At 41.7% G+C, this 16,801-nt stretch overlaps 1 protein-coding gene across 4 annotated transcripts in view; it reads right to left on the bottom strand.

Annotated features, from left to right (window-relative positions):
• The window catches only part of DNM1L (dynamin 1 like), a gene marked incomplete at both ends in the record, with an annotated part of 34,367 nt that extends 26,957 nt beyond the window's left edge, over positions 1-7,410 (bottom strand). For all 4 annotated transcript variants that reach the window (XM_079549744.1, XM_079549746.1, XM_079549745.1 and 1 more), the window contains one exon: positions 7,309-7,410. In XM_079549744.1, the coding sequence (XP_079405870.1) occupies positions 7,309-7,410 (102 nt within the window). The remainder of the gene's footprint in view (positions 1-7,308) is intronic.
• Between the last annotated feature and the right edge of the window lie 9,391 nt (positions 7,411-16,801).

Raw genomic sequence — 16,801 nt, 5'->3', positions numbered from 1 at the left:
AAAAATTTTGAAGAACTGCTACAAAGAACCCAAAGTGTATAAATACAACTTATCCCAACATTCACCTTTGTAGCTTTCTTATTCTATTTCCAAGTCCGCAGTGACCTAATTAGCAGTCCCAGTTTTAGAAGCCTTGCTCCCCATATACAGAGTGCCAAGGTGCATTCTCCATGTCCAAAAGAGCACTGACTCAACTCTCTCCTGCTACTGACATTTCCTCTCCATTTTGAGTCTCAGTTAGAGGCAGAAAGGCCTACATCCTCTTGGTGAAGATAAAGGCAAAGACGACAATGCATACCTCAGTCTTGCCTGTGTCCTTTGTCACTAAATCACTAGCCACCATTAGCAACATGCTAAGAGGAGGCTGTCCTTAAGGTCATGCCAACTCTTTTGAGCTTCACTGCCCTGTGTCTCACAGGACCTCAACAAGCAGCTCAGGGGATAAGCCAGCCTGCTCCTAGGGAGCCCATGCTGCAAGAAGGCAACACACAGACCCACCATGAGACTCACTGATGCACAAGCACCATTAGAATTTACAGTCATAGGTTGCATATTTCAAGTGTGATTAAAGTAATAATGGGCTTGGCTGCACACATTTTAAGTCATCTTATAAGAATCCATTGCCTTCCTAATGTTTGGAAAAGTTGTCCTGGGGAATTTCCAACAAAAACTGGTTCAAGTGGGGGTAAGTTTTCTTCATCACAGAATCCTTAAAATTGGAAGGGACCTTTGAGGGGGGCATCTAGTCCAACTCCCCTGCAATGAACAGGGACACCACAGCTAGATCAGGTTGCTCAGAGCCTGATCCAGCCTCACCCTGAAAGTCTCCAGGGAAGGAGCATCATCCACATCACTAGGTAAGCTGGTCCAGTGCCTCACTACTCTCACTGTAGAAGATTTTTCTCCTTATATCGAACCTAAATCTACCCACCCTGAGCTTGAAGGCATTTCCCCTTGTTCTATCATCATTCCTTTCAAGCGGACCAGATAAATGTTTAATTATCTAATCATAACAGCAAAATAAATAAATAAATAAATAGTACAGAAAAAAACAATTGTAAAGAACTCCCAAAACAGAATACAGACTTACTACAGGACAGCACAAGAAAATAAGAATGCAATAATAATAATAATAATAAAGAAATATTTGAGAGTGATCGGAATGGTGAATAGGAGAGGTTTTGCTTCTCTGTGACACAGCTCCTGAAGAATTTTCTTCAGATAAGCAATGTGTCTACTTTGACATCTGAGACAAAATGGCGGAAATCCTGCAACTTCTGTCACACAAGAAATGATGAGAAAGGCCCTGCAAGCTAAACCATCTCTTAGCAATGAATATGTGTACAGCTTACTCAACTCTAATTTTATTACTGGGAAATATAAGCTGATGCTTATATTTTCACTGTTTTCACATGTTTTCACTGAGGCACAGTCCACAGGAACATTACCTTCTTTTTAAAGCATCTATGAGGGTACCTCAGTCAGGGCTTCTTCCTGACTGGTATCCATGGGGAGTCTCTTCACAAAAGACAGCTCATGTATGAGCAGTGAGAAAAGCCAGACCTTACAGAGCTCCTTCTGAGTTGTTCAGGAATCCTGTATTCGCAACACACTTAAAAAGAAATGCAGGCCAAACTCTAACAGATACACAGAACATTTGCAGTTCTATCCTTTCTCAATACATCAATTCCCAAGGTCCTCTGATACTTCACTTGAGACAAAAATACCTCATTTAATTAGAATCAACCAGTACCGGTTATTTCACGGAAATGTGATGTTTAATGATCCACATTTCAAAGCATGAAAGATCGCCCTTACATATCATCACTTATATCATTCTTGTTATTTTTTTTCAATCAAGAAAAGCAAAACAAAGCCAAGTTGTATTTCCAAATGTAAGAAGCCCTACACAACTGAGACACTTTTTGACTTTTTGAGAGGAAGTCGGTGAACCTCCTGGCTACCAATACAAAGAAATCTTCTCCAAGACCTACACAGCTGTTTTCTCTCCAGATCCCAAAACACACTTGCCAAGGCTTGTTCCTTTCATTACAGATTCTCTTAGTTTTCCTGAAAACATGTTTTCCTTGTGCTATCTCCTGAGGGAAACATATAGGATCCGTCCATTTTAATTACAATACAGTTTTTCAAAGAAAAACTGCTACCAATCATAAGAAGAGAACCCTGGCATTGAGCACACAAAATTACTGCACTATTTCACTTTAGCAGCAAAGTTTGTTATGCCTGGCATAAGAAAACACCTAATTAATGTCAGCTTCATTTTGCTGCTCATTTGAAACACTCACCAGAACAGTCAGGGCATGATCTGACAGAAGGAAGGGAAGGCAAAGGGGAAAACAGTTATGCCTGTAACTAGATACAGGGAATTATATCGAAACACAAAGACACTCAAAAATTAAATAACACAGAAAGCTTGCAAAACCCAGGAGCAAAAACAAGTTCTCCCCAGGCAGTAGAGACAGCACTAAAGTTACGGTGCAGATCCATCCACCCCATCACAAAGGTAAAAGGGATCTAAAGACAACTGCACTGAAAACCCAAGAAATATTGCTTGTCCAAAAAAATGAAGAGGGAGGATGTCCAATCCTGACATGGGTTTGCACAGAGCTTCCCAGTTGCTTGGTACAACCTCGAGTTTCCTTCACTTAGAACTGTCTTTTTGCCAACAACGGATTAGGATGTGCTGTTGGATGAACCAAGTGCCCAAGTTCTCTCTGCAGGGAAGGGCACTGAAGCTCTGTGCAGCATCAAATAAAATGCAAAAATAAAAATGAAAAAAATTGAAACTGTGCAAAATAAAAATGTAATGCTCATCTATGAGGCAATCACAGAGCCTTAAGAAACAGCTCCTTTGGATGGCAGCAACCAACAGACCAAACTACAGTAAGTGCTGTAAGATATACTTCAACACTGTAAGTCCCAAAATAGCATTTACTGTCACGCAGTCTTCAGTTACACATAAATGTCCACTTGAAAGGTCTTTTCAAAATCCCTTCATGAATTGCAGCTGGTTACTCAAGCAATTTCATCATGAAGTCTCTATTATGATCACCACTGCAAAGCACAACTTTTTCCTTTCTAAAATAACACTGGTATTAGGAGAATCCTTTGTCACAGATCTAGCACTAATGTTAGTACGTATCTAGGTCAGTGACTTCTAGAAACCCAAAAGAGATGCCAAGAACTAAAGACCTGGAAAAAAAAAAAAAGAAAAAGGGAATTCACTTCTACACATCTCAAGACACAGATTCTGTTGATGTTTATTCTAAAAGTCATACTCTCTTCTGTAATGTAGGTATATCTATTATAATACCTACACGTCCTTAACACATAACAGGCCATACTCAGTTGTTCTTCCCCGCACCTCATTTTAACTCTAGCATTTATGTGTTCACACCTCAACACAACCTCCTTAACCCTTACACGGATCACAAAGCAAAGCACTGGCATAAAGCACATCATAAGGTCACAATACCATTTGCATACTATTCCCAGCCTGTACACCGTTTTGCATTTCAACAACACAGCTGTAAGGTGGCAAGTGAAACACTCAATCAGGAAAAATTGCACACGTATCTGGGAAGGACAGCAAAACCCTAAAATAGCAATAAAAAGTTGGCAGTGTAAGGATGTCCTGCAAATCCTATCAGCAGCAGTCCACAGTTTTATTAACAGATTCCATACCAGGGCACAGAGATGACTTTTACAACTTTTGTGTGGAAAACAAGATGGAATTCTCAGGTGACCGAGTCATAGGAACACCACTCAAAAAAGGGCGAGAGGTCATTAAATGTCTAGCATTTGTGGGGGAACGCTTCATAATCAGCATCCAAACCTATCCAGAAAAAGGAAAAACTAGGATACGTCATTCATTCAAAACAGAGGGACTCTACAAAATGAATCATAGGGGCAAGTTGATATAGGAAAAACCTTCTCAAGGAAAGGAAGGATTACACATAGTTACTAACTCTACAACAGCTAGAAAAGGAAGAATTAAAGTGGGTACTTCAATGAGAACTGAAGGCAGACGTAAGCACAAAACACAACAGAAGTATAGTAAATAGGTACAGAACATAGCTAAGAATAAGGAACAACAAAAATCTACATTTTACTTTTCTTTGCTGAATATGTAGAGATGTCATTCAAGAAAAGCAACAGGGAAACAAGGAAAAACAGTAGGAGAAATCAGAGAGCAATAGAAACCTTAACCAACTGCACTTGCTTCCACAAAGGAAAATGGAGGAGTGAAATTCAAAACTGTTTGTGAGTGTTACAAAAAGGAGAAAAAGTAGAGACTGCATATGCCTGAGGCCACAAAGAAATCAACCATGGAAAAAGCTTTGAGTCATACAGCACTTAACCAAAAATATCATAAGGAACATTGTTAAAAGGCAGGTTTCAAAAACACATGGAAGCCAACTCCCTGCAGCAAAACTGTCAGGTCTAAGGACATACGTGAGACATCTCCAGAAATCTGGTCTGCCATAAACTAGATCGAAATGACTAAAACAATACAATCTTAACTATAAAATCACTGCATAAAATAACTACAGAATCCCTACATCCATGAAGACAATTACATTTTCCAGGAACCCTGACTAAAACAAAAGAACAAAATTAGGATATGATTTCCCATACATTTTGCTACATGTTTTCCTGAGGTATATAAAAGCATTCAAGCTGGTTTCCTAAAAGATACAGTATCAGTATACCTTACCATTCTCGACACCAAAGGGGTATTAATACTGAAGGGTAGGCCACTCAAGTCAAATCTACATAGGTCTCCATGAAAATAATACCTCCCATTTGTTTCCTTGGAAACTACAACAGAAACAAAGAGCACAAGAACTCTATACGATAGAGCAAATTCTCAGTACAAAACACTACTTTTCAACATAGGTACCACCATAAGCTACACATTTTTGCCAGCAATAAATAAAGGCCTGCATGCTACACTCATGAAAATCTGCACCAGTGGAAGTGAGCCTCTGTTTCACAGCTGCTATGATAGTGTAGTTGCTAGGAAAATGTTGCCCATACAGTCCATCTTCCATTGGCCTAAACAGATGGAAGTCAGAAGAAGCCATATCCAGACTATACTGCGAGTATTGTAGGAAAGTTAGGGATAGAATGGCAACGAGCTCCACGATCTTCCAACTGGTATGAGGCTGGATGTTATGGTGTTGCAAGAGAAAAATTGTCTTCTTTCCTGGCCTGACTGCAAGTCTGAAGCTTCAGCTTAGTCAGTGTTGTGATGAAGCAGTCAGAGATGAAGGTTTGTCCGGATTTCAGGAGATCCAGAAGGATTCCCTTTTCCCATCCTAAAAGACAACGTGCATCACCTTACCTGCTAAGGGCTGCGTCCTGTTAAATTCCCATTGAAAAAGTTCATGTCACCACTCCATAGCCTGCCATTTTAACTCTGGTTCTCAGTGTTGACACCATGTCCCACCAGTGGTAACGATTCGATACGGAAACTGTCACCACATACTGGTTCAAAAGGTCCTGACAAACTTGCATATGCTGTTCTTTCTGTTGCTGTGTGAGAACTCATGGAACCCACCTGATACAAAATTTGTGATATTCCAGTGTTGCCACCATGATTTCCAATGCATATTCCAATCGATATTCAGCTCTGCACAGACTTCCCTGCTTGTAATCTGTTGATTTGTGCGGATCAGCTGATTGAGACGGCCTTCATTTCATGACATGACAGCTGTGCATGCATGTATGGAACATGGCTTGCCTTTCACATCACTGTCACCACTGCCAAAACGTACCATCCACTGCCTCACTGTCCTCACATCCACTATTTGGGCTCCATAAACGTTCAACAAGCCTCAATGAATGACAATGAGTGCCATTTTTTCTGCACAAGAATTCAACAACATCACTTTGCTTCATATGTACTTCCATGTCAGACACCATTTAGTCAGACTGCCCCTCTGCTGCCATCTGTCACACCGCAACAAAATGTAATGAATGGAATATTGGTGGGAATGTTCAACCTCTACTGCCGTCTTACTTACATCCACCTCTGATGCTAGATAAAATTGGAGCATTACTTTCAAAGTAGCCTTCATATGTGAATATATTCTCACATACTCCATGTACTTTTGAAAAGTTAATTAGAATAAGGTTGATACAAGAGACTTCAGCACATCAGAATGAAGCAGAAAAGAATACTCCCATGAATTCCACATATAAAAATGCCACACCTCTGCCTCACACCTTTCAGATAGAAAAATAAACAAAAACAGCACTGACAACAACAAAACCAACTTACTGACATTACTGTTAACATAAATTAGATTGGAAGTTTCTATAAAGTGATGGGCTCCTGTGCTCTCCAGAAACCAAGGACCTGATATAACCAACCAGCACAAAGTCTCCTCCTCAGTACCAGTGCTCTGGACCTCTTTTCTAAGGCAGCTGACACAGTCTCTGAACCACCTGACTGATGTTGGCTAAGCAAAGGAAGAGCTCACTGCCTTACCAGTCCTGCACTATGACTGGCTTTAAGGAAAGCTCTGCCATACTTCAGTTTTAAGCTTACAGTTGGTGTCTTCAAAGCCACATAATGATATCTGTCTGCAGAGCAGCTAGCACAATTCTCTTGACATCAGCCTACTATTGTTGAGTAATGGCATACATTCAATAAATAAAAAGATGGTGTATTAACGCCAAGTTTTGGTTGTGCTTAATGTTTCATTTTCACTTCTCCACAGCTGCCACCACTCCCCTCCAGCACGCTGTATTGCCAGAAGTTCTGCTGAGGAACAGCGTCCCGTTCGGACACATCTGAAGGGTCTGGAGCTGCTCGTTCAGCTTCACAGCTTTAGAGGGCTGGGACACACAGCCACGGTCAAGTCCCTTGACTGTAACGCCAAGTCAAGCCGCTTTCACTGCCAACCATTAGCCGAGACAAAGAGGTCCCAAAGGCGGAAAAACAGCTCAGCGACCCCGCAGCACGGCTGACGCCCGTCCCTCCGCTCTCCATCCCTGCGCCCGGCGGCCCTTAGGGCCGGGGGAAGCCCCGGAGAGAGCCGCGGCCGTTAGAACCGCTCCCGGGCAGCCCGGGGAAGGAGGGCGGCGGCAGTGGCACTCCCAGCGGAACGGGGGGGGCCGCGGGCACAGCTGAGGGCGTCCCGGCCGCCCTCCTCCCCCCGTGCCCTTGGAAACGGAGACGGCGGGTCGGCGGCCCAGGAGGAACGGGGGACGCCCCGACCGCAGCTCGGGGCGGCGAGACCCGGCCGCGCCCGCCGTCCCGTCCCTCCCCCGCCTCACCTGAGTGCCCACCACCACGATCTGCGGCAGCTGGATGATGTCGGCCCCCACCGTGTTGAAGACGTCTTGCAGCTTGTTGATCACCGGGATCAGCGCCTCCATGGCGGCGGCGGCGGGCAGCCCGGCGGAGCCGGGGGAAGAGAGAAAGCCGGGGGAAGGCGTCGGCGATGAATGGGCGCGACGGGCAGCGGCTCCCGTCAGCCGCCTCCTCCGCCTGCCGCCATTGGCGCCGGCCCCCGCGCACGGCGCGGCCCCCAGCGGGCAGTGCGGGCTGAGCGCCGCGGGGCATCACGGGAGTTGTAGTGCTGGAGGGAGACCGCTCGGGCCTCCTGTCCGAGGCCAAAGGTCTTTGCGGGTCGCCCAGCGCGTCTGCTGTGGTCTCGGGTCGCAGCTCCGGCTCGGATTTTAATCTTTTCATGCAATAAAGCTGATTCTCGTCACCAGCAGCCTTGCGGCCCGCGGGCCGAGGCCCTGCCACAGCCCACTGGAGGCAGTTCTCAGCAAGCAGCACACCCACCACGTTCATTTGGGACACTGGGCTTTGAACCGCAGAGTCGCTGGGATTGGAAGGGACCTCTGGGGATCGCATAGTCCAACCCCGGACTAAAGCGGGTTCCCTACAGTTTGTTACACAGGAAAGCATCCAGGCAGGTTTTGAGTATCTCCAGAGAAGGAGACCAGACCACAGTCTCTCTGGGCAGCCTGTTCCAGTGCTCTGTCAGCCTCAGAAAAGAAACTTTTCCTTGTGTTCACATGGAACTTCCCATGTTCCTGTTTGCATCCATTCCCCCTTCATCTGTCAGTGGGCACCGCCAAAAAGAGCCTGGCCCCAACCACTGGACACCTGCCCTTTAGATAGCCATGAACTGTGATAAGATCTCCCCTCAACCATTTCTTCCCCAGGCTGAACTGTTCCATGGCTTTCCATCCTTCCTCACCCAGCTGCGATCCTTCAGGCCTGCGTCATCTTTGCGGACTTCCACTGGGTTCTCTTTAGGAGATCCCTGAAAACCCTCAAAAAGCAGGAACGCATGCCCAACACGTGCCCAAATGCAACGAGGTGCCCAATGGCAAACAACCAAGTCAGTCAGCAGCCCACCTCACAGAGCCAATCGAGCAGGAAAACACTGCTGATGGGATCAGAGAAAAAGCATCAGCTGAAGGGGAGGCAAAAAACCAACAGAAGCTCAGCTCCTCTAAAATATGCAGCAGAAGGAATATTTTCCTAATCCTCTTCACATACCAAGAACTGCAGTGGGCAGTTTTAAAGATGTTACATTTCTTCTATTTGCTCTTTTGTGTATGTGTGTTTGTGTGTGTCTGTGGTATAAGTATTTTTGTTTGTGCTGTGAGTCAGCTCATCTCTTCATCTGAAATTTTTTACCCAGTATAGATAATAGAAGGGTTGGATAAGGTGTCTGCTGAGGTGTGGGAGGTGGATCACTGGGAGAGCTAACACTCAGCTGCTTTGTACAAAAAGGTAGAATAAAACCAGATAATGATTTGCGATGCAAGATCACAACAAATAAAGCTGTCTGATCTTTAAAGGTCTTCCCTGAGAATGCATTGTCTCAAAACTGAATTGTGAGTAAGCTAGCACTGAATTGTAAAGCAGCTTTGTCCTCTCTTGTAAGCCAACAGAATACAAATGCTTCTCAAAATTTTAAATTTTGGATGAATTTAGAACTTGTATTTGTACGTATACAAATAAGTCTTTTCTAGTCTTCATTTCTTAAAACCCTCAAATGTTGAAAGAAACAACATACAAAAGGAATATATTTTTATTCATACATCTTTACAACAGAGTTTTGTATTCTTACCCAGGAATTTTCATACTGCTTGCTACAGGACTGGTATTTCATGATAAAAGCAAAAAGATGGCTAAGCAGACAGTAACATTCAAAATATGAGTGTATTCAGCACAGAGAGAGATGATTAACACATGTAAAAATATATACAGAAGGATGAGAATGATCATCCTGGTGGCAAGAAGAAAGCAGGATGGGCTCTTATCATAGTCATGCAGTCACAATTATCTAGAAGGTTCAGCTTTAGGTGTGCTGAAGCCAATTGCTCTCAGAGCAATTAGGATAATTAATTACAATTTTTTGTTAGGATAATTAATACAATGTATTGCATATAAATATGTACGTATGTGGAAATTAAACCTAGCTCTGGATGTTTCTGAGCTACTAGTGGTTGGAAGCTGGGCGAGTATCAAACAAAAGCACTCTGTGCTTTCCCTTTAGTATGGCTGCTCTCAGAATTTAATCAGTGTAATATTTCATGAAGAACACAGTGAAAATATAATTTGCCAAAATGTGTAGAGATAACCTTCCCAGCAGAGATGTCATAAATACCATCAAGGACACTATACCCACATGGAGAAACACAACTTAAATGGAGGAAATGAATTAATGAACAGAAGAGAAGGAAGAAGAAAGGACTAAAGAAGACATAAGACTAGGAAACACGAGAAAGAAAATCTTACCATATTGTCTGTTTCTGGCTAAAAAGTGGGTTCTGGAAACACGTCTACTATAAAATGTTGTGTCTATTACCAACTTACCAAATCCAGCAACTGCACCAAAGCAATAATCATTTTAGCAAGCAGTGGCCATCTCTAGCTCTAATTATCTAATTTCCTTAATAGACTTACATTGTACAGAGCAAGAAATTCAAAGATCAGATAAAAGGCAGTAGTAGACAGACTGGTTTTTACTAAAGGTTAATTAACATAAGAAAACAGGAACTGCCACACCAAATCTGACCTGATATAAATCTATATCAGAATGTCATCTCTAAGAATGTTAAGTGCCAGCGTTTCTGGGAAAATTATAAAAATACAGTAATAAGATCTTCTGATCGCAATCCTGTGTACTAAATGATTTTGATTTTGTCTATACAATCTGAAGTAGACAGATCAATATGTCTTCTGTTTTATCAATGTTACTTGAAACCAGATTGTTTTATTTGCAATGTACCATATAATTTTTTTTGTGTGTGCTATCGAGTAAAATTCTTGGCTGCAGCAACATCCTGTGAGAGTAAATTTTATGACCTAATTATGCATATTGAAAAACAAACAAACAAAAAATTGGTGTCAGCTTTGAAATTCTCGTGTCCTAATTTCATTATAAGCTTGCTTGTTTTCATGTCTGAAATCAGAATAAAATTAACAAAATTTCCAGTCCTTCTTTTCCATGGTATGAATTTCCTTATACAATTTTGCATCATCGGCTGCTTCTTTTAACTCAGACAGCTGGAATCTCCTTATACTGACATTCTGAGAAGAGCGGACAACTCATCTGCTATAAAGTGACTTCATGGCAGACAAGAAAACCACAAGCTGTGACAGTAAAGGTTACTTCCTTGCTGTCATATCTGTCTAGAGAAAGAAATATTTGATAAACACATTTTAAAGTTTCAGTGATCTAATGTAACATTTGCACCTTTTGTAATCATGCAATATAGAGATTATATGGGTCCAGCAGAGCCTGATTTTTATGCGAAGTGAAATTGAATTATGTTTTTGTATCCGAGTCGCTTCACCACAGCTGTAACTACATAGAACACCATGAAAGTAATGCCTTTTTCCATGGAAACTACAACAGAAACAAAGAGCACAAGAACACTATACGATAGAGCAAATTCTCAGTACAAAACACTACTTTTCAACATAGGTACCACCATGAGCTACACGTTTTTGCCAGCAATAAATAAAGGCCTGCATGCTACACTCATGAAAATCTGCATCAGTGGAAGTGAGCCTCTGTTTCACAGCTGCTATGACAGTGTAGTTGCTAGGAAAATGTTGCCCATACAGTCCATCTTCCATTGGTCCAAACAGATGGAAATCAGAAGGTGCCAAATCTGGACTATATGGTGGATGCGGTAGGAGAGTCCAACCAAGGTTGACAATGTGATCTTCATACTGGTATGGCACCTGGTGTTATGGTGTTGCAAGGGAAAAGCTATCTTCCTTCCTGGCCTGACTCTGGAAGTTTGAGCGTTCAACTTAGTCAGCGTACTAATGTAGTAGTTCAGAGTTGATGGCTTGTATGAGTTCCAGGAAATCCAGAAGGATCACCCTTTTCCCATTCCAAAAGACAGCACACATAATTCTACCATCTGAGTAATGCATCTTGAACTTCTGCTTTGATGGAGAATTTCCATTTTGTCAGCTCTCCATGAACTGCTGTTCTGACCAGCTCACAGTGGTGACACCACTTTCTGTCATTGTTAGTGATATGATCCTGGAAACTGTCACCTTCAGCCTCTTATTGGTTCATATTACCCACTTGGCACAAAATTTGTGATATTCCAATGTTGCCACTATGATTTCCAACGCAATGAAATCGATATTCAGCTCTGCGCACAGTTCCCTGCTTGTAATCTGTTGATTTGTGCGGATCAGCTGATTGAGACGGCCTTCATTTCATGACATGACAGCTGTGCATGGATGTATGGAACATGGCTTGCCTTTCACATCACTGTCACCACTGCCAAAACGTACCATCCACTGCCTCACTGTCCTCACATCCACTATTTGGGCTCCATAAACGCTCAACAAGCCTCAATGAATGACAATGGGTGCCATTTTTTCTGCACAAGAATTCAACAACATCACTTTGCTTCATATGTACTTCCATGTCAGACACCATTTAGTCAGACTGCCCCTCTGCTGCCATCTGTCACACCGCAACAAAATGTAATGAATGGAATATTGGTGGGAAGGTTCTACCTCTACTGCCATACCACCAACATCTGCCTCCAACGTTGTGGGCCAACATAATAAAATAGGAGGCATCACTTTCAGAGCCACCCTCATGCAATAATTATTGATAGCACTTGCACCAGGCATCTGCACAGCGAGCGCCATTACAAGAAATGAATTCCTGAACTCCTTTGCTGACCCTTCTGGGGTGCGCTACATGGATTGCCCAAGCTGACACCTTTGAAACTTTTTTTCTTCCAGAAGAGTCAGAAACCTGAATTTTCCAATCTCTTGTCCAGGGGTTCTGCTGATTTGGCAAGGCAAGCTCACCCTCACACTTCATCCAATGATAAGAAGGTCACAATGCTGATACAATTGCCGAGTTATGTGCAATCTATAGTGAGACTCAGTCTCTTGCAAAACAAAATAATTCTGGGGCAGAAAGGCATCTTTGCCAGACAAACTGTAAGCAGTAAACAACTGATTGTTCCTTTTATTCTTCGCTATATCTACAGGGAATTTATATATCTAAATACATGGAATATTTGAGACATCACTCAGCCTCTCAAAACATGGTTGCAAAAATGATAGCAGCTTTTATGTTAAGGAGGGGACAGGGAGCAGAAACCAAGAGCCAGAGGGCAAACCAAGCATTCAGAGTTTGATTAATCAATGACAAAGGCGGAGCATTCTGATAAGTGTTTGTAGGACATCAGCATTTATGAAAAGGCCAGTGAGAGGAGACAGTTTTGGCTGGTGATAAAAATAATCTCCTTATTAGTCTAGACTGCTGTACCAGAGCTTTCCCCCCTACATCCCCACCTCAGTTGGGGTGGCCAGACTTTAGGGAATAGCAAACAGAATTTTCCTTGATTGAAAAATACAGCACACACTTGGTTAGCTTTCAACTATACAAATATAACTAGAAAGGAAAGGAAAAATATACCCCATCGAAGAATTAAGATGCAACAGATTTGCTGGCATTCAGGAGCACTAGAGCCTTGTAACTTCTATTTCTGCTTCTGTTATTTTAAGAAGACTGTCTCCTGTGGTCTTTTTTGGCCATATGTTAAGATAATATAGTATGCCAAAAAGAACACTGTCTCTATTTATCTATTACAATACAAACTTTTTTATGCATAATCCTTCTTATATTGTGATTGGCACTATTTTAAACTGAAAATATAATGATGGAATGCATGTGGTTTATGTCATCACAGTCTGTGTATGAGACTAATAGATACCTCTAGAGCCTGATTTGGTGGCTGGCAACCCTGCCTGCAGCAGGAGGGCTGGAACGTGATGGTCTTTGAGGTCTCTTCCAATCCAAGTGATTCTATGACTCTATGATCAACCTCAGCTTTTCAGTCAGGACAGATTTGTAATTCTGAAGTGGACCCAATATCTTTACCTGCCATGCTTCAGCACCAAAGAGTTGTATTGGTTTGCATCAGTGAAAGCCTTTTCATATGAAACAGAAAAACATTTAGTCAATAGGGCCAGCTAATTGCCCTCCTGAAATCAAATTCCAGAATATAACATAGTTTCTTTTGTAAGTGCTGCTGGCCTTGAGCTAAAAGATTTGTATTCCCTTTTACAAGCTGAGAAGCATGCCAATAAGCTGGAACAGGCAAAGCAGGTAGTTCTACATAGTTATGCTATAGGTCTAAACTGAATTACGATTGTAATCTTATCTTCTTCCATCACTGGGCCATTCATTAAATTTCACAGAGTGGAAAGGCTTCTGCATGCAGTAGAAACCAGTCCAAAGCCCAGTTTAAAGACCCAAGAGAGAGTTCATTTCCATGTTCCCCATGCAAGATTGCTGAGATCGTGTGCCTTTGATAAGGCGCAGTTGAGAACATGAGGCTATGCAAGACCAAAGAGCAGAGAGAGAGTAATCCTAGGTTCTGCTCTCAAGGCCATTTCTGTTTCTTAAATTGTTGGCTACGTTAATATCACAAATGGGCCAACCAAACCTAGACAAGTCTGGAGTCTTCCAGTTATGTAGGATGGTGCAGAGGAAATTTCACGTGGGGAGTTTGGGGATCTAGGCCCAGGCTTTCATCTACCAAGGTAGATGTGACTTTTCCTGATGGAAAAGTCATTTGAAAAATATGCTGTAGCACAAAGACATGTGGGAGTCTGAGCTAGACAAGAAGTCTGCTCATGACATCTGAACACCATGTTTTAAAACAGACATGGCAATATAATCATGGACTAGATCTTAGGCAAACAAACTCTGTTGGATGTATCCTGGTTTACCACATGAACTGGGTCTGACAGGGAAAAAATACTGTCAGAGTTGTCTGGTGCGTAGTGCCAAGGAGGCAGATGTGAGAGCGTTAATCATAAGGTTCTTCCTCTTGCTCATTAGAGACACCACAACACCTTTCAGACCAATCTCTTCAAAATGAAAAACAGTTTCAAGTATTCTGTTTACCAGAGGCTCCCATGTCAGGAAGCACTCACACGTGCCCACCAAATTTTCTTGGGACTGAGGCAGTACAGGTCAAGCTCTTACCTTGACTCAGGGGAGAAAATGTCTGCTGTCCATACCGACCCCGTGCTTGATAAGACTCCTGAACTATTTACTATGAACTAGACATATCAGTGCTTATTAAGCCTGTCAATATAAAGGAATTCATTGGGAGTTGTGATTATGGTTTTCCTGTTATCTGAATGTTATCATTATTTTCTCACTAAAGTACATTTTAAGGAAAATTCTGTTCTTTTTGTCTCCCTGCAGAACACACTGCATTCTGTTTAACTCGAGGAACACAGTGGTTTTGAAACAGAGTTAATCACGAAGAAACAGGAAGTCAGAGAAATTACTGATAAAAATACGTAAGTAGAGAGGGAAGGCTTACCTGAGGCGGTTCAAATATGAATTTGTTTCTGGTGTTTGCAAACAGAAGAAAAAACAGAGGCTAAACAAATTCTTGTGCTCAACCCATTCCAGACAGGAACTAACAAATTAACACCATTAACATTCCACTTTATTTTGAGGGAAATCTTTCTGAACCACTGTACCCAACTGCAGAACTCCAGCAATGAATCAGATGCAATCAGAACAAGGTTCAGTGTGCACACAGATAATGGGAATGGAGGCTACAACAGATGGTTCTCTTAAGTCACTCTTAGAAAAGAAGCAGCTGAGGTTAAATAGGCCTTCAGCTGGCAGAATGTGTGCTCAGCCAGCCAGTGAATTCAAAGAATCTAAGTTGTCTGTGCTTAGGATCATCGTCCTGCTAATTAATGGATTGCTTTTGCCTCACTCTACTTGAACTCAGTGCCCAAGAGGTTACACTGAACAACTGCTCAATGCCTTCTTTCTCCCTTTTGTTCAGATCAGGGCTTGAGAAACGCTAACAGCGCTATGGGGCCACACTGAACTTTTCTGTACTGGGTTGCTCATAAAGTACTCTCAAAGCGTCATAGAAAAGAACATTATTATTGCCATTAAACAACTTTGGATGTAAGCTGTAAAGGATTGCTGAGGCAACATCTTTGTCTTCCCGGTCTAAGACGTCATAGGATTATACACAGCCCTTTGTATATTTGGAATATATCTTCCACTCCCTTGGTTGTATTTTGGCAAACTAGGTAACGCTGTTCCCAAACATAGCTCCTCACCATCACTTGCACAACTGGAAATGCTATTTTCATCAGCAGGAAAAATAAACAGTAGGTGGACAAAAGCAACCAACCATGAGAACAACAAAAAAGAATCAGCCAACAATACTTATTGAATGATGCTTTTATTTTACAGGATTTTTTTTTTTCTAAGTATTCAATGGAAATTAAAGTGCTTACTTTTTACAATTCTCCACCCACCTTAAAACCAAATATACATATATTACAGAAAGTATATACAATATCTGCAATTATTTTACATTCATATATTTTTGACCATAAAAATGACCACTTACATTTGCACAACTTCGAACGTCATTTAAATCTCACCTTTTAAATATTCTTCAGTTTATTTGCAAAACCAGAATAAATTTACACCTCTTCCAAACATTACTATTTTTACAAACAAAAAGTGTTTCTTAATTAAAACCAGAAATAATGTTTTCGTAATAAAGGGGAATTACAGTGCATAGCCTGTAATTCTGATGTCACATTACAGCTGATCCAGCTCCTACTAAAATTAATGTATTAACATGCCTTGAAGGCTGCAGAATAGGGAATGTGCTAATTGAAAAAAAAACAAAACACAACAACAGTATTTCTATTGCAAACAATTGCCTGCATCCAACAAATCTGCCTTCTTTCTTAGAATTCTTAGGGCACATTATTGCAAAAATGCTTTGACACAATTCCCCCACTTTTTCTGAATGCTTTTACCATAGTTAATGAATCTACAAAGGATGAACTACAAAGCAAAGTAGGTTGGTGTTATACAGGGGCTGAAAATATGTTTTGTTGATGGAAACCTGCTGAAATTTTAGTACAGAGAAAATAAGTTCTACATTCTCTTGTGTTAGGATGAAGGGATGAAAGCAAAATGCCATGGATGAATCTGGGCCTAATTGTAATCACGAAGTTTTACAGGAAGCAGCCTGAATGCATTACTGGATTTAGTCTGTCTTGGTTTTATGTAGTTGGAAATAGTAATCGTGCCATAGAAGGAGGTCTAATTTTGTTAATTCTTTCTCCTGAAAAGCATGCTCAACACAATCAATACAGTCAATTATACTTCGAATGCAGCACAGTGTGTTTCTGATTGTAAAATACTCCTTGAAGCCGGTCCTATGAACAATAGTCTCA

This window comes from Tetrao urogallus, assembly GCF_951394365.1.
Source record: "Tetrao urogallus genome assembly, chromosome: 1".
NCBI lineage: Eukaryota > Metazoa > Chordata > Aves > Galliformes > Phasianidae > Tetrao > Tetrao urogallus.
The sequence above is the reverse complement of the archived record's forward strand: the minus strand, read 5'-3'. Positions and strand labels throughout refer to the sequence as shown.